General features: G+C 44.5%; 1 protein-coding gene across 1 annotated transcript in view; it reads right to left on the bottom strand.

Annotated features, from left to right (window-relative positions):
* man1a2 (mannosidase, alpha, class 1A, member 2) overlaps window positions 1-22,581 on the bottom strand; it is a 168,879-nt gene that overhangs the window by 111,252 nt on the left and 35,046 nt on the right. The window contains exons 2-3 of the mRNA XM_068040743.1: window positions 6,444-6,699; window positions 1,761-1,857 (exon numbers count right to left, since the gene is read on the bottom strand). Of these exons, the coding sequence (XP_067896844.1) occupies window positions 1,761-1,857; window positions 6,444-6,699 (353 nt within the window). The remainder of the gene's footprint in view (window positions 1-1,760; window positions 1,858-6,443; window positions 6,700-22,581) is intronic.

The following is a 22,581-nucleotide window of genomic DNA, read 5'->3' as shown; positions in this document are numbered from 1 at the left end:
ATTTAAAAAAATACCAATATAAGGGAAAACGACAACTTTATACTGTATGAGAAGAGAGTGCTGACTGGTTGGCAAGTGAACTCTGACTAGTAGCGGCTTTGCCATGGAGAATGCACCAGTTTACAGCGACTGACAGTTAACTGTTGAGCTTTGTTTGAAATTTAAACCAGGCAGCTTGACTCTGATTGGTCCTGTCCTGAGGAAGGAACCAGCGAATGGCTGTCACTTATTTTGTTTAGCTGAAACAAGCGCAGTGTTTGTACATGCTCTGTCTGCAAAGAACAGGGCCCTGTGTATTAATATATGTAGCTTCCAGTACACACAAATGCGCCACACTGCGAGCCCTACTGACAATCTTAAATTGGTTGTCAGCCTAATTCTTGGCATACTGAGGATTATTTAGCAAATGTTGCCCAATCATGGAATTGCATCTAATGTTGGACGTTGTCCTGCCTATCACACAAATGAGTTATGTGATATATGAATTTCAATGCCAGTGTGATGCCAGATATATAGGCCCTACGTCCCAAAGACTGGTGGATCGTATCAAACATGTCCCTTCCGCCGTTCGCAACGGCAGGTGCAGGTCGTACCCAACCAGCCTGTGCATGCAAAACTCAAAACACACTGTCCCAGTACAGATCCCTTGAGAACATCACTAATCACACCCTGGAAATCAGAGAACAAACCCTTTAGAAATATACAAAGATTTATGGCTATTTGGCCATTTTATCTGTGCCAGTGGGAAGAGAGCTATCCAGTTTAATCCCACCTCGCAACTCTTGGTGTGTAGCCCTGCAGGTTAGGGCACATCCAAGCGTTTTTTTAAAAACATACGATGAGCGTTTATGCCTCTATCGCCCTTTCAGGCAGTGAGTTCCAGATCCCACCTGTGGGTGAAAAGAAATTATGTCTTAACTCCCCTCTAATCCTTCCACCAATTACTTTAAAACTATACACCCTAGTTATTGACCTCTCTGCAAATGGAAATAGGTCCTTCCCATCCACTCTATCTAGATCCTTCATAATTTTACAAACTTCAATTAAATCTCCTCAGTTTCCTCTGTTCCAATGAAAAACTCAGACTATCCAATCTTTCCTTGTTGCTAAAATTCACCATTTGTGGCAACATCCTTATAAATCACTTCTGTACCCTTCTAGTGTGATCTCATCCTTCCTGCAACATGGTGACCAGAACTACTTTATTCTTACTTTCTGTCTCCTACCTCACAACCAATTACCAACCCATGTCACAAGGTCCGTACGCTCTAATTTTTGCTAATAATCAGTAACTCCCTCACAAATGCCAAACCCAACAGGTCTCCAGTTATCTCATTTCTTTCTCCCTCCTTAAATGATGCATATATTGTAAATAAATTAATTTACAGTAATAATCATATATTTTCAATTAAGTAAAGCACATTTCAGCTGAAAACAGAATTTGCTGGAAATACTCAGAAGATCAGGCAGCATTTGTGGAGAGGACTAGAATTAATGTTTCAGGTCAACAAACTGTCAGAGCTCTTGATGATGTTTCAGGTCAATGACCTTACATTAGTTCTAACTCTCTCTCCACAGAAGCTGCCCGACTTGCTGAGTATTTCCAGTATCCACAGTATTTTTCTTTTGTAAAACACATCTCAGTCTGTCTCTAAAGTGCTTGAACTAAAAGCAAGTCCTCACATTGTATAAGTTAAAGGCAAAAAGATGGTATGGACAATGCAAACAATAGGTGATTAAACAAATATCCAGATACTTACCAAATATATTGGTGGTATGGCCCTTCCTGGAAAGTGGTTTCAACTCATTGTGCCCCCAAGCATACTGTCTATAGTTGCCCCAAGCATGCTTCATCATCTGCAAAAGCAGAAAATTAACTTCACCTAATTTTATGATCTTTCTGCAGTTAAAATGAATAAAACAAAATTATAAAAATATAGTCCAATTTTAAATTTCAACACCAAGTGATTCCAACTACATCAGCGCAAGAGTTTGCCCAACATGCCTAATTTTGCAGACAATGACAATATTGGGCACTAGTTAAAGTTAACACTTTTTTTTTTAAATATACATGAACTTAGATATATTTGATTATAATTCATCCATCTAACACATGGTGGAGGAGCCTCAGCCTTTGTCATTTGCTAACAGGTTCTAGGTGCATGTTACTGGAGTGAATGATAACAGGGAGGATGAATAAATTGACCATGGCAGCATGGTACAGGAGGCCAGTGAAGTGGCAATGAATTAACAACGATATATTTCCAAGTCGGATAGTGTGAAACTTGGAGGGAAACTTGCCCTGGCCTTTCTAGGCAAGAGGTCGCAGGTTTGGAAGGTGCTGTCGAAGGAGCCTTGGCAAGTTGCTGCACTGCACCTTGTAGATAGTACACAATGCAGCCACTGTGCACCAGTAGCGGAAGAAATGAATGCTTAAAGTGGTAAGTGGAGTGCTGATCAAGCAGGCTGCTTGGTCTTGGATGGCGTCAAGCTTCTTGAGTGTTGTTGGAGCTACACTCATCCAGGCAAGTGGAGAGTACTGTATCACACTCCTGACCTGTGCCCTGCAGATGGTGGACAGGCTTTGGGGAGTCAGGAAGTGATACACTTGCTGCAGAATGCACAGCCTCTGATCTGCTCTTGTAGCCACAGTATTTATGCGACTGATTCAGTTAAGTTTCTGATCAATGGTGACCCCCACCCCCCACCCCCAGGATGTTGATGGTGGCAAATTTGAAAATGGTAATGCCAATAAATGTCAAGGAAATGTTAGACTCTCTCTTGTTGGAGATAGCCATTGCCTGGCACTCATGAGGCAATTAATATACGTGGCGCTCATCAGCCCAAGCCTGAACATTGTCAGGTCTTGCTGCATGTGGGCACAGAATGCTTTAGTATGAGAAGCTGCAAATGGCAATGAACCTGTGCAATCAGCAAATGTCTCCACTTCTGACCTTATGATGGAGGGAAGGTCATTGATAAAGCTGAAGATAGTCAGGCCCAGGACACTGCCCTGACAAACACCTGCAGCGATCCCATCAGACTGAAATGATTGGCCTCCAACAATAACAACTGCCCTCCTTTGTGCTAGGTCCAACTCCATTTAGTGGAGAATTGCCTTCAATTCCCATTGACTTCACTTTTACTGACGTTCCCTGATGCTACACTCAGCCAAATGCTGCCTTGATGTCAAGGGCAGTCACTCACATCTTCTGTCCATTCAGCTATTTTGTCCATGTTCAGACCAAGGCTATGATGATGAGTCGTCCTGCAGAACCCAAACTGAGCAGTTCCGAAGAAGGGTCACTGACCTGAAACGTTAACTCTGCTTCTCTCTCCACAGATGCTGCCAGACCTGAATATTTCCAGCATTTCTTGTTTTTATTAGCTGCATCTACCCTGTCTATCCCTTTAAGTGTTTTGTAGTTTTCCATGAGATCACCTCTCATTCTTCGAAACTCTGGAGAATGCAGGCCCAGTTTCCCCAGTCGCTCTTCATAGCACAGTCCTGCCATCCTGGGAACGTCTGGTGAAACTTCATTGCACTCCCTCTATGGCAATAATATCCTTCCTGAGGTAAGGAGACCAAAACTACACACAGTACTCCAGGTGCAGTCTAACCAAGGTTCTATACAACTGAAGAAAGACATCACTACTCCTGCACTCAAATCCTCTTGCGATAAAGGCTAACTTACCATTAGGCTTCTTAATTGTTTGCTGCACCTGCATGTTAGCTTTCAGTGACTTATTGACAAGGACACCCAGGTCCCTTTGTACATCTACTTTCTAATCTACCATTTAGGAAATAGTCTGCACATCGGTTCCTCCTACCAAAGTGGATAACCTCACATTTTTCCACATTATATTCCATCTGCCACATTCTTGTTCACTCACTAAGTCTTTCCAAATCCCCTTGAAGCCGCTTTGCACCTTCCTCACAACACACATTCCCACCTAGCTTTGTGTCATCCGTGAACTTGGAAATACTACATTTGGTCCCCACATCCAAATCATTGATACATATTGTGAACAGCTGGGGCCCAAGCACTGATCCCTGCGGTACCCCACCAGTCACAGCCTGCCAATGAGAGAATGACCCGTTTATTCCTACTCTGTTAACCAATCCTTAACCCATGCCAGTATATCACCTCCTACGCCATGTGCTTTAATATTGCTATCCAACCTCCTGTGGGGGACTTTATCAAAAGCCTTTTGAAAATCTAAGTATACCATGTCCACCAACTACCCTTTGTCAATTCTGTTAGTGACATCCTCAAAAAACTCCAACAGGTTCGTCAAACATGATTTCCCATTCATAAATCCATGTTGACTATGCCCAATCAGATTATTATCCAAGTGTCCATTTATCACATCCTTTAGAATAGATTCTAGCATTTTCCCAACGACTGATGTAAGGCATCTGTTTTCTCTCTCCCTCCCTCCTTAAATAGTGGGGTGACATTTGCAACCTTCCAATGTGCAGGAACCGCTCCAGAATTTATAGAATTTCGGAAGATGATCACCAATGTATCCACTATCGCCATAGCTACCTCTTTCAATACCCTGGGATGTAGAATATCAGGTCCTGGGGACTCATCAACTTACAGCCCCATTAATTTCTCCAATACAACCTTCTTACTAATACTAATTTCCTTCAGTTCCTCATTCCCCTTATCCCTTGGATCTCTAATTCTAGGAAATTTTTTGTATCTTCCTCAGTGAAGACAGACACAAAGTAATCATTTAGCTTCTCTGCCATTTCTCTATTCCCCATTATAAATTCTCCTGACTCTGCCTGCAATGGATCCATATTTGTCTTAGCCAAATGTTTCCTTTTTACGTACCGATAGAAGCTTTTACAGTCCGTTTTTATATTTTTTTGCTAGCTTATATTCATATTCTATTTTCCCTTTCTTTATTAGTTTCTTCGCCCTCCTTTGCGGTATTCTAAAATCCTCAGGTTTACTACTATTTCTGGCAACTTACAGTTGAAGTATATACATACAGTGAAGTACTTTGGAAGTGCAGTCACTGTTTTAATGTGGAGATCAGGGAAAATAGTAAAAAATCAAAAGGACTAAATTCCATGGCGTTGGGAAGGCAATGGGCACACTGCCTGATGCCACCCATGCCATTTTGTGTGCCCCAATGCCTCCAAAGGCAGGATAAAATCCAGCCTTGTTTGTTTCTCTTTCCACAGATGATGCCAGATCTGAGTATTTCTGACAATTTCTGTTTTTATATAGGAGTAAGAAATTTGCCTTAGACAGATATAACAAAAGTTCATTAGATTGATTCCTGAGATGAGAGGCTGTCCTATGAGGAGACAGTGAGTAAAATAGGACTGTATGTTCAAGAATGAGATGTGATCTCACTGAAACATATAAAATCCTTAGAGAGCTTGATAGGGTAGATGCCAAGAGGCTGTTCCCCACAGCTGGAGAGTCTAGAACTCCAGGTCATAGTCTCAGGATAAGCGGTTGGCCCTTTAGGACTGAGATGAGGAGAAATTTCTTTACTCAGAGGGTTGTGAACCTTTGAAATTCTCCACCCAGAGGACTATAGATGCTCAGTCAATGTATACATTCAAGACTGAGATCAGCAGATTTTTGGACACTAAGGGAATCAAGCAATATGGGAATAGCGCAAAAAAGTGGAGTTGATGTAGAAGTTCAGCCATGATCTTTTTGAATGGCAGAGCAGGCCTGAGGGACCGTCTGGCTTACTCTTGCTCCTATTTCTTATGTTCTTATGTAGAGTGAGCATGAATTTCTAATCCATCTTTGATTTATTTTCTTTATTAAAAAAATGCCCATAACTGAACAATGTTGCATTCAATGCTGCAATATCAACATTAATAGCTTCAAAGCACACAAATTGCACAGAGATTCAGATTTTAATTCCAGCTTTAGCTTAGTTGTACTCAGGCATCCAACCAACTCAACTGTCACATCTGACTAGGGTGGCAGGTGCAAAAAAACAAGCAGTGGCAAGATGTCTTGGTTTAAAAACCAATACAAGTGAACACTCAGCATCCATTTGGCAGCATCAGAGCATCACTAGATACTATGGGTAACATCGGTTTCCTTTTCCCTTCACTTCCAAAGCCTTTTACCAAAATTTTGACTATGGCATTTTTTCTTAAGGGGATCAGAGTGTGGAAAGAAGTAGCTAAACAGGCACTTTACCAACCCCTTTATATGTGACACTTACTAAATCCAAATTTGGCAGTAATATTTACTGCCCGATGACTACAATATTGTCTATGACAAATATGAATATGAAACTTTGTGAAGCAAATGGCTTAAAGCAAACAGTATTATTCATTCCAGCTCACTACCATCCACAAGTAAACATAAGTGATGTAACATGTTTGAAAGGAAACTGATAAAAACTACCATCATTCCAACTTAAACAATATAGTATTCATGCATCTCACATACCTCTTTAATCTTCTCTTGTTTCTCTTTGATGTCTGGATCGCCTGGGTCCCCATTATTGATTCCTACCGGTTTTGGGATAGGTACACGTGGTAGTTGTTTGCCTTCTCTTTTTTTCATATCTTGTGCCACTCGATTTTTCTCTGTCTGAATCTCAGCATGGATTTGATCTTTGGATTTTTTCAGTTTTTCCTTTGCCTCTTCCAGTGCTCTCTCGTGATCTGCCCTAATCATCTCACGAAGTTGCTCCTCTTCCTCTCTAGGGAATACAGTGAAGACATCAAACTCTCAGTAATAGATCATTCACAGTACAACAGTAGTTTGTAATAAACCATTTGAGCATCTAAATGCACCAAGTCTAACCTTGCTGTCATTTGCTGCACAGAATAGTAAACTGAAGTAAATATAAATTGTGACATTCAAAGTTAAGATTTTAAACAGCAGAGATAATTGTAGCAGTGATTATAATGTTAGGGCACTTTGTTCACAAGAGGCCAAAACATAAACTTCATCTCTTAGGTTTTAGGCTTTTACCAGATATTTTACCACATTATACAAAAAAGACAACTCGAATGAGCAAGACTTTTCTCCATACAAATGTAAGGAAAGCGTTATACACATGATTAAAAAAAAAAGAAAATGCTGAAAATACTCAGGTCAGGCAACATCTGTGGAGCGAAGAACAGTATTAACATTTCAGGTTGCTGAGCTTTCATCAAAACTAGAAAAAGGCAGAGATGTAACAGGTTTTAAGCAAATACAGAAGCAGGAAAAGGGGTAAGAGGGGGAAAACAACAAAAGGGAAGGTCTGTGATAAGGTGGAAGCCAGGAGAGATTCAACGACAAAAGGGATGATGGTACGAGGCAAAGGGAGTGCAAATGAGGCAAGTAAAGAAACAAAAGATGGGTCTAGAAGACCAGGAAATGGCAATAATAGAACTATTACCAACAGCTGCTGTACAGAATATTGGGTGCACTGGTTATGATTAGAAATTGTTGAATTCAATGTTGAGTTTAGAAAGCTGCAAAATGTCGAACTGAAAGAGGAGGAGCTGTTCCTCGAGCTTCCATTGAACTTTGCTATAACAGTATAAGAGGCCAAGGACAGAGAAGTCGGGGCGAAGAATTAAAATAAGCGACCTGACGCTCGCGGACTGAACAGAGGTGCTCTGCAAAGCAAATCACCTAATCTGCATTTGGTCTCCCTCGTGTAGAAGAAACTGCATCGTCGGCAGAAAATACAGTATGCTAAACTGAAAGTAGTACAAGTAAATCACTTTCACCTAGAAGGAATGTTTGGAGCCCGGGATGGTGGGAGGGAAGAGGTAAAAAGGCACATGTTGCATCGCCTGTGCTTGCATGGGAAGATGCTGCAGGTGATCAAAGCACGGACCAGGTGTCACAGAGGAACAGCACCTTCAGAATACTGAAAAGGGAGGGGAGAGAAGATATACTTGCTGGTGGCATCACAGCGAAGGATAATCCAATGAATGTGGAGGCTGGTTGAGTGGAAAGTGACAAGGGGAACCCTACCGTTGTCCTGGGAGGGGCGAGAAGGGGTGAGAGCAGGAGCGCAAAAACAGGACAGACACAGTAAAAGGCCGTCAACGACAGTGGACAGGAATTCTTGCTTGAGGAAAAGGGAAAACATATCAGAAGCACTGGTATGGAAAGTGGCATCAGAACAGATGCAACGGAGATGGAGAAATTGGGAGAAGGATTAGATTAGATTAGATTAGAGATACAGCACTGAAACAGGCCCTTCGGCCCACCGAGTCTGTGCCGACCAGCAACCACCCATTTTTACTAATCCTACACTAATCCCATATTCCTACCAAACATCCCCATCTGTCCCTATATTTCCCTACCACCTACCTATACTAGTGACAATTTATAATGGCCAATTTACCTACCAACCTGCAAGTCTTTTGGCTTTGTGGGAGGAAACCGGAGCACCCGGAGAAAACCCACGCAGACACAGGGAGAACTTGCAAACTCCACACAGGCAGTGCCCAGGATCGAACCCGGGTCCCTGGAGCTGTGAGGCTGCAGTGCTAACCACTGCGCCACTGTGCCGCCCTGGTATGGAAAGTGGCATCAGAACAGATGCAACGGAATAGAGTCCTTACAGGAAGTGGGTGGAAGAAAGTATAATCAAGGTAGCTGTGGGAGTCAGTGGACTTATAGTAGATACTGGTTGACAGCCGATCCTCAGAAATGAGGACTGATAACTTCAGGAAGGGAAGGGAAAAGTTTGAAATAGATCACATGAAGGCAAGGGAAGGGTGGAAATTAGAAGCAAAGTTGATGAAATTTTCTAGCTTGAGGCAAAGCCACGAAACAGCACGTGTGCAGTCATTGATATACCAGAAACAGAGGCGAGGGGACCAGAGTAGGACTGGAACAAAGAATGTTCCACATATCCCACAAAAAGGCAGGCATAGCTAGGACCCAAATGGGTTCCTACTGCAATGCCTTTTATTTGAAGGAAATGAGGGGAGTCAAAAGGAGAAGTTGTTTTAATTTAAGAACTAATTCAGTCAGGCAGAGGAGGGTGGTAGTAGGTGGAGACTGGTTAGGCCTCTGTTCAAAGAAATGAAGAGCCCTCTGGGTGTTCTGGTGAGGGATGGATGTGTAGAGGCAGTTCATGTTGAAAAGGAGACAGTTAGGGCCACAATACTGGAAACTAGTAAAGTGATGGAGCGCGTCAGAAAAGTCATAAATGTTGGGGGGGGGGGAAGAAACTGGACAAAAGAGGGGGAAAAAAAAAAAAGAGTTGAGATTGGAAGAAATCAGGTTAAAAGGATGGGTCTACCTGCTTGTGAATCGTGCGAAGGAACTGGAAACGGACAATGCACAGTTGTGGAACGATGAGGTTGGAGGCCGTGGAGTGAAGATCTCCAGATGAGACTAGGTCAATGACAATCTGGGAAAAGAGGGTTTGATGTTCAGGGATGGGGTCATGGTCCAGGGGAAGTAGGAGGAGGCATTCAACCTCTGCAAGGTAGTTCACAAAAGAGCAGCTCACTCTTGTCAGAAGGTTTAACTGCAATGTTAGGGTGGGTCTTGACAGACCGAAGTGCTGCAAGTTCAGAGAGGTAGGCTAGTGTGAGTGAGGGTAGTAGAAAAATTGAGACAGTTGATGTCACGCTGGAAGATCCTAATGAAAAGATCTACAGAGTTTAAGAAGCCAGTTGGAGGGGTCCAGGCGGGAGAAAGAGTCTGCTGTGAGGGGAAGGACACCTGGCCAAAGAGGTGGGTGGAGGCAATGGAGGAAGAGCTCAGCATCATGCCAAGCTCGAAGCTCATCATGGTGGGGACACAAAGGAACTCTTGAATCACCAACACCCTCTCTCCTTCCCATTGCACCTTCCTGTGCAAGCTAATAAGTGGCAAGTAACATGCGTGCCACACAAGTGCTGGGCAATGACCATCTCCAACAAGAGAGAATCTAACCATCGCTGAATGCCCCACTATCAACATCTTGGGGGTTACCATTGACCAGAAACTGAACTGGAGTAACTATATAAATAGCATTCAGTGTTTGTCCCCCTAGATGACAGGGAGCAGATAAAAGGGCAGATTTTTTGTTTTATACATTCATGGGATATGGGCGTTGCTGACAAGGCCAGCATTTACTACTCATCCCTAATTGCCCTTGGGTAGGTGGTGGCGAGCTGCCTTCTCGAACCGCTGTAGTCCATGTGGGGTAGGAAGGGAGTTCCAGGATTTTGACCATCAACAGTGAAGGAGCAGCAATATAGTTCCAAGTCAGGATGGTGTGTGGCTTGGAGGGGAACTAGGTTGTGTTCCCATGCATCTGCTGCCCGTGTCCTTCTAGGTGGTAGAGGTCACAGGTTTGGAAGGTGCTGTCTAAGGAGCACTGGTGCGTTGCTGCAGTGCATCTTGTAGATGGTACACACTGCTGCCACTGTGTGCGGTGATGGAGGGAGTGAATGTTTGTAGATGGGGTGCCAATCAAGCGGGCTGCTTTGTCCTGGATGGCGTCGGGCTTGAGTGTTGTTGGAGCTGCACCCATCCAGGCAAGTGGACAGTATTCTATCACACTCCTGACTTGTGCCTTGTAGATACTCGCCGCAGGATACCTAGCTTCTGACTTTCTCTTGTAGCCACGGTATTTATATGGCTACTCCAGTTCAGTTTCTGGTCAATGATAACTCCCTAGGATGTTGATAGTGGGGGATTCAGCGATGCTAATGCCATGGAATGTCAAGGGGCGATGGCTGGATTCTCTCTTGTTGAAGATGGTCATTGCCTGGCACTTGTGCGACTCGAAATGTTACTTGCCACTTATCAGCCCAAGCCCGAATGTTGTCCAGGTCTTGCTGCATTTGGACTCTGACTGCTTCAGTATCTGAGGAGTCACAAACGGCACTGAACATTGAGCAAACAAACATCCCCACTTCTGACCTTATGACTGAAGAAAGGTCATTGATGAAACTGCTGAAGATGGTTGGGCCAAGAACACTACCCTGAGGAACCCCTGCAGTGATGTCCTGGGGCTGAGATGATTGACCTCCAACAACCACAATCATCTTCCTTTGTGCTAGGTATGACGCGAACCAGCAGAGAGCTTTCCCCCTGGTTCCCATTGACTCCAGGTTTGCTAGGGCTCCTTGATGCCATACTCAGTCAAAGGCTACCTTGATGTCACGGCAGTCACTCTCACCTCGGCTCTGGAGATCAGCTCTTTTGTCCATATTTGGACCAAGGCTGTAATGAGGTCAGGAGCTGAGTGACCCTGGCAGAACACAAACTGAGCGTCACTGAGCAGGTTATTGCTCAGCAAGTGCCCCAAGATAGCGCTGTCGATGATCCCTCCATCACTTTACTGATGACAGTGAATAGATTGATGGGGCAGTAATTGGCCAGGTTGGATTTGTCCTGCTTTTTCTGTACAGGACAAATCTGGGCAATTTTCCACATTGCCCGGTAGATGCCAATGTTGAAGCTGTACAGGAACAACTTGGCTAGGGGCACAGCAAGTTCTGGAGCACAAATATTCAGTAGTATAGCTGGAATGCTGTCAGGGCCCATAGCCTTTGCAGTATAAGTGCCTTCAGTCATTTCCGATATCATGTGGAGTGAATTGAATTGGCCAAAGACTGGCATCTGTGATGCTGGGGACTTCAGGAGGAGGCCGAGATGGATCATACACTCAGCACTTCTGGCTGAAGATGGATGCAAATGCTTTAGCCTTATCTTTTGCACTGATCTGCTGGGCTCCCTCATCATTGCGGATGGGGATATTTGTGGAACCACCTCTTCCAGTGAGTTGTTTAATAGTCCACCACCATTCACAACTGGATGTGGCAGAACTACAGAGCTTAGATCTGATCTGTTGGTTGTGGGATGGCTTAGCTCTGTCTATCGCATGCTACTTATGCTGTTTGGCAAGTAGTCCAGTGTTGTAGCTTTAACAGGTTGACACCTCATTTTTAGGTATGCCTGGTGCTGCTCCTGGCATGCCCTCCTGCACTCTTCAGAAGAATGGAAGAACGACAGTGATAGGGGAAATCGATAGGGGAGTAGACAGACATTTCTGTGGCAGTAAACATGACTCCAGGATAGTGTGTTGCCTCCCTGGTGACAGGGTCAAGGATGTCAAGGAGCAGCTGCAGGACATCCTTCTGGGGGAGGGTGAACAGCCAGAGGTTGTGGTCCACATTGGTACCAATAACATAGGTAGGAAGAGGGATGAGGTCCTGAAAGCAGATATTAGGGAGTTAGGAAGGAAATTAAAAAGCAGGAACTCAAGAACAGTAATCTCAGGATTACTCCCAGTGCCACGTGCTAGTAAGCATAGGAATAGGAGGACTGATCGACAGAACACGTGGCTGGAAAATTGGTTCTGGAGGGAGGGCATCAAATTTCTGAGGCTTGGGACCGGTTCTGGGGGAGGTGGGATCTGTACAAGGCACCTTAACAGGACCGGAACTAATATCCTCGCAGGTAGAGTTGCTAGTGCTGTTGGGGAGGGTTTAAACTAGTTTGCTAGGGGGAATTGTAACCTGAGAGGTAGCTCAAATTGGAAGGAAGTAAAGCTGGTAACAGGAGGTAGGAAAGTAGCAAGTGACATTAGAAGGCAAGCGAAACAAAGGCGAGCATCAGAATCACAGAATAATAGTGCAGAAGAGGCCCTTCAGCCCATCAACTCTGCACCGATGTTTTAAAGACATCTGACCGGTCTACCTAATCCCATTTGCCAGCACTTGGCCCATAGCCTTGAATGTTATGACATGCCAAGTGCTCATCCAGGTACTTTTTAAAGGATGTGAGGCAACCCGCCTCTACCACCCGCCCAGGCAGTGCATTCCAGACCGTCACCACCCTCTGGGTAAAAAAGTTCTTCCTCAAATCCCCCTTAAACCTCCTGCCCCTCACCTTAAACTTGTGTCCCCTCGTAATTAACCCTTCAACTGAAGGGAATAGCTGCTCCCAATCCACCCTGTCCATGCCCCTCATAATCTGTACACCTCGATCAGGTCACCCCTCAGTCTTCTCTGCTCCAGTGAAAACAACCCAAGCCTATCAAACCTCTCTTCATAGCTTAAATGTTCCATCCCAGGCAACATCCTGGTGAATCGCCTCTGCACCCCCTCCAGTGCAATCACATCCTTCCTATAATGTGGCGACCAGAATTACATAGTACTCCAGCTGTGGCCTTACCAAAGTTCTATACAACTCCAACATGACCTCCCTGCTTTTGTAATCTATGCCTCAATTGATAAAGGCAAGTGTCCCAAATGCCTTTTTCACCACCCTATGAACCTGCCCTTCTGCCTTCAGAGATCTACGGACAAACACGCCAAGGTCCCTTTGTTCCTCGGAACTTCCCAGTGTCAGGCCATTCATTGAATACTTGCATGTCACATTACTCCTTCCAAAGTGCATCACCTCACACTTTTCAGGGTTAAATTCCATCTACCACTTTTCTGCCCATCCCATCTATAGCTCCCTGTAACCCAAGACACTCAACCTCACTGTTAACCACTCGGCCAATCTTTGTGTCATCCGCTCAGCTGAGAGCGCAGAATTTCAAGATATGATTAAGAGCACTCTACTGCACGTAGCATTCGCAACAAGGTAGATGATTGAAAGGCACAAATAGAGGTAAATAGCTATGATCTAATTGCCATTACAGAAACATGGCTACAGGGTGATCAAGACTGGACCAGAGGACTGGAGGACAGCGAATGTGGTACCATTATTTAAGAAGGGTAGCAGGGATAAACCAGGTAATTACAGGCCGGTGAGTCTAACATCAGTGGTAGTGAAACTATTGGAAAAATTTCTAAGGGACAGGATTAAACCCCACTTGGAGAGGCAGGGATTAATCAGGGATAGTCAGCATGGCTTTGTCAGCGGGAGATCACGTCTAGCCAATTTAATTGAATTTTTCGAGATGGTGACTTGATGTGTAGATGAGGGTAAAGCAGTTGATGTAGTCTACATGGACTTCAGTATAGCTTTTGATGAGGTCCCGCATGGGAGATTGGTTAAGATGGTAAGAGCCCATGGGATCCAGGGCAATTTGGCAAATTGGATCCAAAATTGGCTTAGTGGCAGGAGGCAGAGGGTAATGGTCAAGTGTTGTTTTTGCGAGTGGAAGCCTGTGACCAGTGATATACCGCAGGGATCGGTGCTGGGACCCTTGCTGTTTGTAGTGCACATTAATGATTTAGACGTGAATATAGGAGGTATGATCAGTAAGTTCACAGATGACACGAAAATTGGTGATGTCATAAATAGTGAGGAGGAAAGCCTTAGATTACAGGACGATATAGATGGGCTGGTAAGCTGCGGCAAATGGAATTTAAACCTGAGAAGTGTGAGGTAATGCATTTTGGGAGGACTAACAAAGCAAGGGAATATACAATGGATGGTAGGACCCTAGGAAGTACAGAGGGTCAGAGGGACCTTGGTATACTTGTCCATAGATCACTGAAGGCAGCAGCACAGGTAGATAAGGTGGTTAGGAAGGCATATGGGATACTTGCCTTTATTAGCCGAGGCACAGATGGAGCTGTATAAAACGCTAGTTAGGCCACTGCTGGAGTACTGCGTACAATTCTGGGCACCACACTATAGGAAGGATGTGATTGCACTGGAGAGGGTGCAGAGGAGATTCACCAGGATGTTGCCTGGGCTGGAGCATTTCAGCTATGAAGAGAGACCGAAAAGCTAGGGTTGTTTTCCTTAGAGCAGAGGAGGCTGAGGGGAGATATGATTGAGGTATACAAAATTATGAGGGGCATTGATAGGTCAGATAGGAAGAAACCTTTTCCCTTAGTGGAGGGGTCAATAACCAGGGGGCACAGATTTAAGGTGAGGTGCAGGAGGTTTAGAGGGGATTTGAGGAGAACAATTTTCACCCAGAGGGTGGTTGGAATCTGGAACGCACTGCCTGAAAAGGTGGGAGAGGCAGGAACCCTCACAACATTTAAGTATTTAGATGAGCTCTTGAAACACCATAGCATACAAGGCTGTGGGCCAAGTGCTGGAAAATGGGATGAGAATAGTTAGGTTCTTGATGGCCGGCACAGACACGGTGGGCTGAAGGGCCTGTTTCTGTGCTGTATAACTCTATGAATGGGAACTGAATATTCAAGGATATTCGACATTTAAGGAGGACAGGCAAAAAGGAAAAGGAGGTGGTGTTGCACTGATAATAAGGAATGGCATCAGTACATTAGTAAGGGAGGATCTCAGATCAGAAGAACAAAATGTGGAATCTGTTTGGGTGGAGCTATGAAACAGCAAGGGGCAGCAAACTTTGGTAGGAGTTGTTTATAGGCCAAACAGTAGTGGTAGTGTGAGGCATAGTATTAGTCAGGAAATTAGAGAAGCACATAGCATGAGTAATACAGTACTCATGTTGACTTCAATCTGCATATAGACTGGTTAAACCTAAAGAGCACTAATGCTGTGGAGGACGAGTTTCTGGAGTATGTTTGGGATGGTTTTCTGGAACAGTATGTTGAGGAACCGACTAGAGAACAGGCTATTTTAGATCTAGTGTTATGTAATGAGAAAGGACCAACTAATAATGTGGTTGTAAAAGGACCTTTAGGAATGACTGACCATAATATGCTGGAATTTTACATTATGTTTGAAAGTGAGATAGTTCAATCTGAAGCCAGAATGTTAAATTTGAACAAAGGAAATTATGAAGGTCTGAGGGGCAAACTGGCTGAGGTGGACTGGAAAAATACATTAAAAGGTATGACAGTACATAGATAATGGACAGTCTTTAAAGAATTATTACATAGTTTACAGCAACTATACATTCCTTCAAAGTACAAAAAAAAAACAAAATGTAAAGGCAGTCAATCGTGGCTAACAAAGGAAGTTAAGGATTGTATAAGATTCAAAGAAAAGGCCTATAAAGTTGCCAGAAATAGTAAACCTGAGGATTGCGGGGATTTTAGAAGAGAGTAAAGGAGGATCAAGAAACTGAAAAAGGGAGAATAGAGTATGAATGTAAACTCGCAAAAAACATAAAAACAGACTGCAAAAGCTTCTATAGGTGCGTAAAAGGAAATGTTAGGCTGAGACAAATGTAGGTCAATTATAGGCAGAGTCAGGAGAATTTATAATGGGGAATAGAGAAATGGCAGAGAAGCTGTTACTTTGTGTCTGTCTTCACTGAGGAAGATACAAGAAACCTCCCGGAATTAGAGATCCAACGGATTAGGGAGAATGAAGAATTGAAGGAAATTACTATTACTAAGAAGGTTGTATTGGAGAAATTAATGGGGCTGAAGGTTGATAGGTCCCCAGGACCAGATATTCTACATCCCAGAGTGTTTAAAGAGGTAGCTTTAATGGTTTAGTTTAGAGCTACAGCACTGAAACAGGCCCTTCGGCCCACCGGGTCTGTGTCGACCATCAACCACCCATTTATACTAATCCTACACTAATCCCATATTCCTACCACATCCCCACCTGTCCCTATATTTCCCTACCACCTACCTATACTAGGGGCAATTTATAATGGCCAATTTACCTACCAACCTGCAAGTCTTTTGGCTTGTGGGAGGAAACCGGAGCACCCGGAGAAAAACCACGCAGACACAGGGAGAACTTGCAAACTCCACACAGGCAGTACCCAGAATTGAACCCGGATCGCTGGAGCTGTGAGGCTGCGGTGCTAACCACTGCGCCACTGGAGATAGTGTGTGCATTGGTGTTTATCTTCCAATATTCTATAGATTCAGGAATAGTTCCTGCAGATTGGAAGGTAGCAAATCTCACCCCACTATTTAAGAACAGAGGGAGTGAGAAAACAGAACTACAGACATGTACGCCTTACATCAGTGATATGGAAAATGCTAGAATCTATTCTAAAGGCTATGATCAATGGACACTTGGATAATAATCATCTGATTGGGTATAGTCAACATGGATTTATGAATGGGAAATCATGTTTGACGAATCTGGAGTTTTTTGAAGCGGTTACTGACAGAATTGACAAAGGGGAGTTGGTGGACGTTGAAGACTTGGATTTTCAGAAGGCTTCTGATAATGTTCTCCAAAGGAGGCTGGTTAGCAAAATTAAAGCACAGGGGATAGGAGGTAATATGTTGGCATGGATTAAGGATTGGTTAACAGGCAGAAAACAGAAAGTATGAATAAATGGGTCATTCTTGCGTTGGCGGGCTGTGACTAGTGGGATACTGCAAGGATCAGTACTTGGGCCCCAACTGTTCATAACATATATCACAGATGACACAAAACTAGGTGGGAATGTGTGTTGTGAAAAAGATGCAAAGCAGCTTCAAGGGGATTTGGATAAATTTAGTAAATGGGCAAGAACGTGGCAGATGGTATATAATGTGGGAAAATGTGAGGTTATCCATTTTGGTAGGAGGAACAGATGTGAAGAGTATTTCTTAAATAGTAAGTGATGAGAAAGTGCAGATGTACAAAAAGGAACTTGGATGTCCTTGTCAATAAGTCATTGAAAGCTAACATGCAGGTACAGCAAGCAATTAAGAAGGCTAATGGTATGTTAGCCTTTATCGCAAGAGGATGTGTGTACAGGAGTGGTGAAGTCTTACTTCAATTGTATAGAACCTTGGTTAGACCACACCTGGAGTACTGTGTGCAGTTTTGGTCCCCTTACCTTAGGAAGGATATTATTGCCGTAGAGGGAGTGCAACGAAGGTTTACCAGACTTGTTCCCGGGATGGTGGGTCTGTCCTATGAAGAGCGATTGGGGAAACTGGGCCTGTATTCTCTAGCCTTTCGAAGAATGAGAGGTGATCTCATTGAAACCTACAAAATATTTAAAGGGATAGACAGGGTAGATGCAGCTAAGTTGTTTCCTCTGGTTGGGGAGTATAGAACCAGGACACACAATTTCAACATAAGGGGGAAGCCACTAAGGACCCAGATGAGGAGAAATTTCTTTACTCAGAGGTTGTGAATCTTTAGCATTCTCTACCCCAGAGGGCTGTGGAAGCTCAGTCATTGAGTATGTTTAAAGCAGAGATTGACAGATTTCTAAATGCCAACGACAAAAAGGGACATGGGGATAGTATGGGAAAAAGGCATTGAAGTGAATGATCAGCCATGATTGTATTGAATGGCGGAGCAGGTTCGATGGGCTGAATGGCCTTCTCCTACTCCTATGTCCCTATATTCATTGAGCCAGGGTTGATCCTCTGGCTTGATGGTAATGGTCGAGTGGGGGATATGCCGGACCGAGAGTTACAGATTGTGGTCGAGTACAGTTCTGCAGTGTCTGCAGAGACTCATCGACAGGATTGCGGCTGCCTGCAATGAATTTGGCCTAACCATCAGCCTCAAGAAAGCGATCATGGGACAGGACGTCAGAAATGTCCCATCTATCAATATCGGCGACCACACTCTGAAAGTGGTTCAAGAGTTCACCTACCTAGGCTCAACTATCACCAGTAACCTGTCTCTCGATGCAGAATTAAACAAACGCATGGGAAAGGCTTCCTCTGCTATGTCCAGACTGGCCAAGAGTGTGGAAAAATGGCGCACTGACAGAACACAAAAGTCCGAGGGTATCAAGCCTGTGTCCTCAGTACCTTGCTCTATGGCAGCGAGGCCTGAACAACGTACGTCAGCCAAGAGCGACGTCTCAATTCATTCCATCTTCCCTGCCTCCGGAGAATCCTTGGCATCAGGTGGCAGGACCGTATCTCCAATACAGAAGTCCTCGAGTCGGCAAACATCCCCAGCATATACACCCTACTAAGCCAGCGGCGCTTGAGATGGCTTGGCCATGTGAGCCGCATGGAAGATGGCAGGATCCCCAAGGACACATTGTACAGCGAGCTCGTCACTGGTACCAGACCCACCGGTCGCCCATGGCTCCGCTTTAAAGACGTCTGCAAACGCGACATGAAGTCCTGTGACATTGATCACAAGTCGTGGGAGTCAGTTGCCAGGGATCACCAGAGCTGGCGGGCAACCATAAAGGCGGGGCTAAAGCGTGGCGAGTCGAAGAGACTTAGCAGTTGGCAGCAAAAAAGACAGAAGCGCAAAGAGGGAGCCAACTGTGTAACAGCCCCGACAATCAATTTTATCTGCAGCACCTGTGGAAGAGTCTGTCACTCTAGAATTGGCCTTTATAGCCACTCCAGGCACTGCTGCACAAACCACTGACCACCTCCAGGCGCTTATCCATTGTCTCTCGAGACAAGGAGGCCAAAGAAGAAGACAGTTCTGCTACTGCTGATGGCCCACAGCACCTCATGGATGCCCAGTCTTGAGTTGCTAGATCTGTTTGAAATCTATCCCATTCAGCATGGTGGTAGTGCCACACAACACGATGGAGTGTATCTTCAATGTGAAGACAGAGCTTAGTCTCCACAAGGACTGTATGGTGGTCACTACTATCATGGGCAGATGCATCTGCGACAGGCAGATTGGTGAGGACGAGGTCAAGTAAGTTTTTCCCTCTGGTTGGTTCCCTCACCACCTGCTGTAGACTTAGTCTAGCAGCTATGTCCTTTAGGACTCAGTCAGTAGTAGTGCTACCGAGCCACTCTTGGTGATGGACATTGAAGTCCCCCAGAGTGACATAAGTAAACTATTCATTGCGTTATGATCTTATGGTATATTAACTTTTTCCAATAAAGTTATTACACACCAAAAGTAGACCACTGATTATATAGAACATTGCTCTGCAACAGTAATGTGTTCTTTCAGGCCCACTGCATTGTGCACACCAAATACATGCAGGCAATTAGACAATTTCAGTGTACACACTAATTCTCTTGACCAACCTGGATGTGGGTTGCAACAAAAACTTGCATTTATGTTATTTAAGAAAACTCGGTATTTCCAAATCTTGGATCATGTCTGCCCCTTTTAATTTTTTTGTTAAGGTAAAGATATTCAGCAGCTTTGCTGGTATTTTCTCGCAGTGGCGGTGTGGCACCCAACACCAGACCATCTAACCCAGTCCTCCTCCTCCTGAGCATCTCACCTTGTTCCATCCCCTCACGTAAAATCCTCATTCTCCACCACCCTCCTAAGTACAATAAAAAGACATTTCACTGATATATCTTCACTATTTTCCTCCCTCAGCCCCTGTACCAAATTACTTCTCGGTGATTTCAACCTTCATCTCAGCTCATCAAGCTCTCTCCTCTGAGTTCACTGCCCTCCTATCCTCCCTTAATCTCCACCTCCATGTAAACTCCCCAACCCATATTCACAGTCCATGTCATGACCATGTCATCTCATGTAGTCTTGCTAATCCCCTTCGATCATTCACAGATAAGACCATCTATTATCACTTCCTTGTATCACTCTCCACCCACATCTCAAACATATCTCCTTCTCCATCGCCCCTGGAAAAATATTATCCCCCAATTCACTTACAACTGCACTTTCCAAATCCCAACTGTCTAGCTTTTGGCCCTCTGTACACCACAATACTTCTGCAACTACTGATTTGCTCAACCGCCCCCTCACCAACTCCTCTGAGATCCTAGTCCCCAATAAAACCATTACTCTCTCTCACCATTGCCATTCCCCCAGCACAGACCTCACCTCCGCTCCCTTAAGTGCAAGGAATACAGACTTAAAAGGATATGGTGGACAACTGGTTTAGCCATCCACTGCAAGATCTGGCTGGACTACAAAAAGCACTCAGGTCCTGCTCTTGTCTACTGAAACTGCTCACTATTCCAAATCACCCTGGTACACAAAGATAACCCCCACTTCTTTTTTTGGCTGCAAACAGTCTTCGCAAATCCTTTCCCTCGTCTCCTCCACCCTCACTTCCAACAATAAGCGCAAGGAACTCTGACTTCTTTGTCACTAAGATCAAGACCACCGAATCAGCTACCACTGCCACATCCCTACCTGCCCCTCGTCCAATGGACTGAACTTCCTCTAAGGCTGCCCTAGCCCTGAGGAACAGCACACCTCATCTTTCCACTCCACTGTCTTCTGGACTCAACTTTGATTTCAACAATCTTAGATTATAACCTCTGCCCCCATATATTTTTTTGCTGGTTTTTCCACTCCACCACATCTCCCCCCCCACCCCCACACGCCACTTCTTTCTTGATCCCTTTACTTTGTATTCGGACTGCTGCTATCCTGTCATCTACACCTCATCAGAAACATGTTTTGTTTCCTTACTTGGCTTTGTACCATGAAACTATGCCATTTAATGTCTCCTGCTCTCCACCCTATCACAGACCTCCCCTTTTATTCTTCTTCCCCCACCACTTGCTAACCATTGCCAGTTCTGATGAAAGGTCATTGACGCAAAACGTTAACTCTGCTTTTATCTCCACAGATGCTGCTTGACCTGCTGAGTATTTCCAGCATTTTCTGGTTTTGTCGCCCTAGCCCTGATCTCTAGTTTCTCTTCTATGTCCCCTCATGTCCTCTCTGAGCTCATCTTGTCCATGAGACCCATTTCTGCTCCCTTGACCCTTTTCCAACTAAACTGACCAAACTCCCTTCCTGGTCCCCATGTTAGCAGATATTGTTAATGGTTCTCTCTCTTCGTGTGTTGCCCCTCTTACCATAAAATGTATCACCCCTCCCCTCAAGAAACCAACCACTGACCACACCGTCCTTGCAAACGACCGCCCCATCTCCAACCTCCCTTTTTTCTCCGAAGCCCTTAAACATATAGTTGCCTGCCAAATTGGTACCTATATTTCATGGAACTCCTCCTTGAATTCCTTCAATTAGGTTTCCGTCCTGCCACAGGACCAAAACAGCTCTCAAAGTTACAAGTGACAATTTATGTGATTCTGAAGGTGGTAAACTTTCCCTCCTCATCCTGTCAGCAGCCTTTGATGCAGTTGACCACAGCATCCTCCAATACCTCTCCAATGTCATCCAGCTGGGTGGGACTGTTTCACCTGGTTCCATTCTGATCTATCTAATCGTATCCCAAATATTACTTGCAGTGGCTTCTCTTCCTGCTCCTGTACTGTTACCTCTGGTGTCCCCAAGGATCTATCCTCGGCCCCCTCTTATTTGTCATCTGCAAGCTGCCTCCCGGAAATATCATCTGAAAACACAGCATTAGTTTTCACATATACGCTGACAGCCAGCTATACCTCACCACCACCTCTCTCGACTCTTGACTGTTGCTAAATTATCAGATTACTTATCCAACATCCAGTACTGGATGAGCAGACATTTCCTCCAACATTAGGAAGACTGAAGCTATTATTTTCGATCCCTGCCACAACTCCATCCCTCTCCCAAGCAACAGAGCGAGACTAAAGCCATCATAACCATGGTCACTTGTAATCATTTGACTCCAAGATAAATTTCTGATCACATATTTCACGCCATCACTAAGACCACCTACTTTTACCTCCATAACAATGCCAGACTTCACCCATCTCAGCTGATGTGCTGCTGAAACCCTCATTCATACATGAGTTATCTCTAGACTTGACCAGTGCAACGCACTCCTGGCTGGTCTCCCACACTCTACCCCCCGTAAACTTGAGGCTATCCAAAACTTTGCTGCCCATTTACTAACTCGAACCAAGTTCCAATCCTCTATCACCCCGGTGCTCGCTGACCTACATTAGCTACCGGTCTAGCAACATCTTGATTTTAAATTTTTTTTTTAAAATATAGAGATACAGCACTG

This window comes from Heterodontus francisci, chromosome 10 (genome assembly GCF_036365525.1).
Source record: "Heterodontus francisci isolate sHetFra1 chromosome 10, sHetFra1.hap1, whole genome shotgun sequence".
Lineage (NCBI taxonomy): Eukaryota > Metazoa > Chordata > Chondrichthyes > Heterodontiformes > Heterodontidae > Heterodontus > Heterodontus francisci.
Note: the sequence above shows the minus strand (reverse complement) of the source record. Positions and strands in the feature narration are given on the sequence as shown.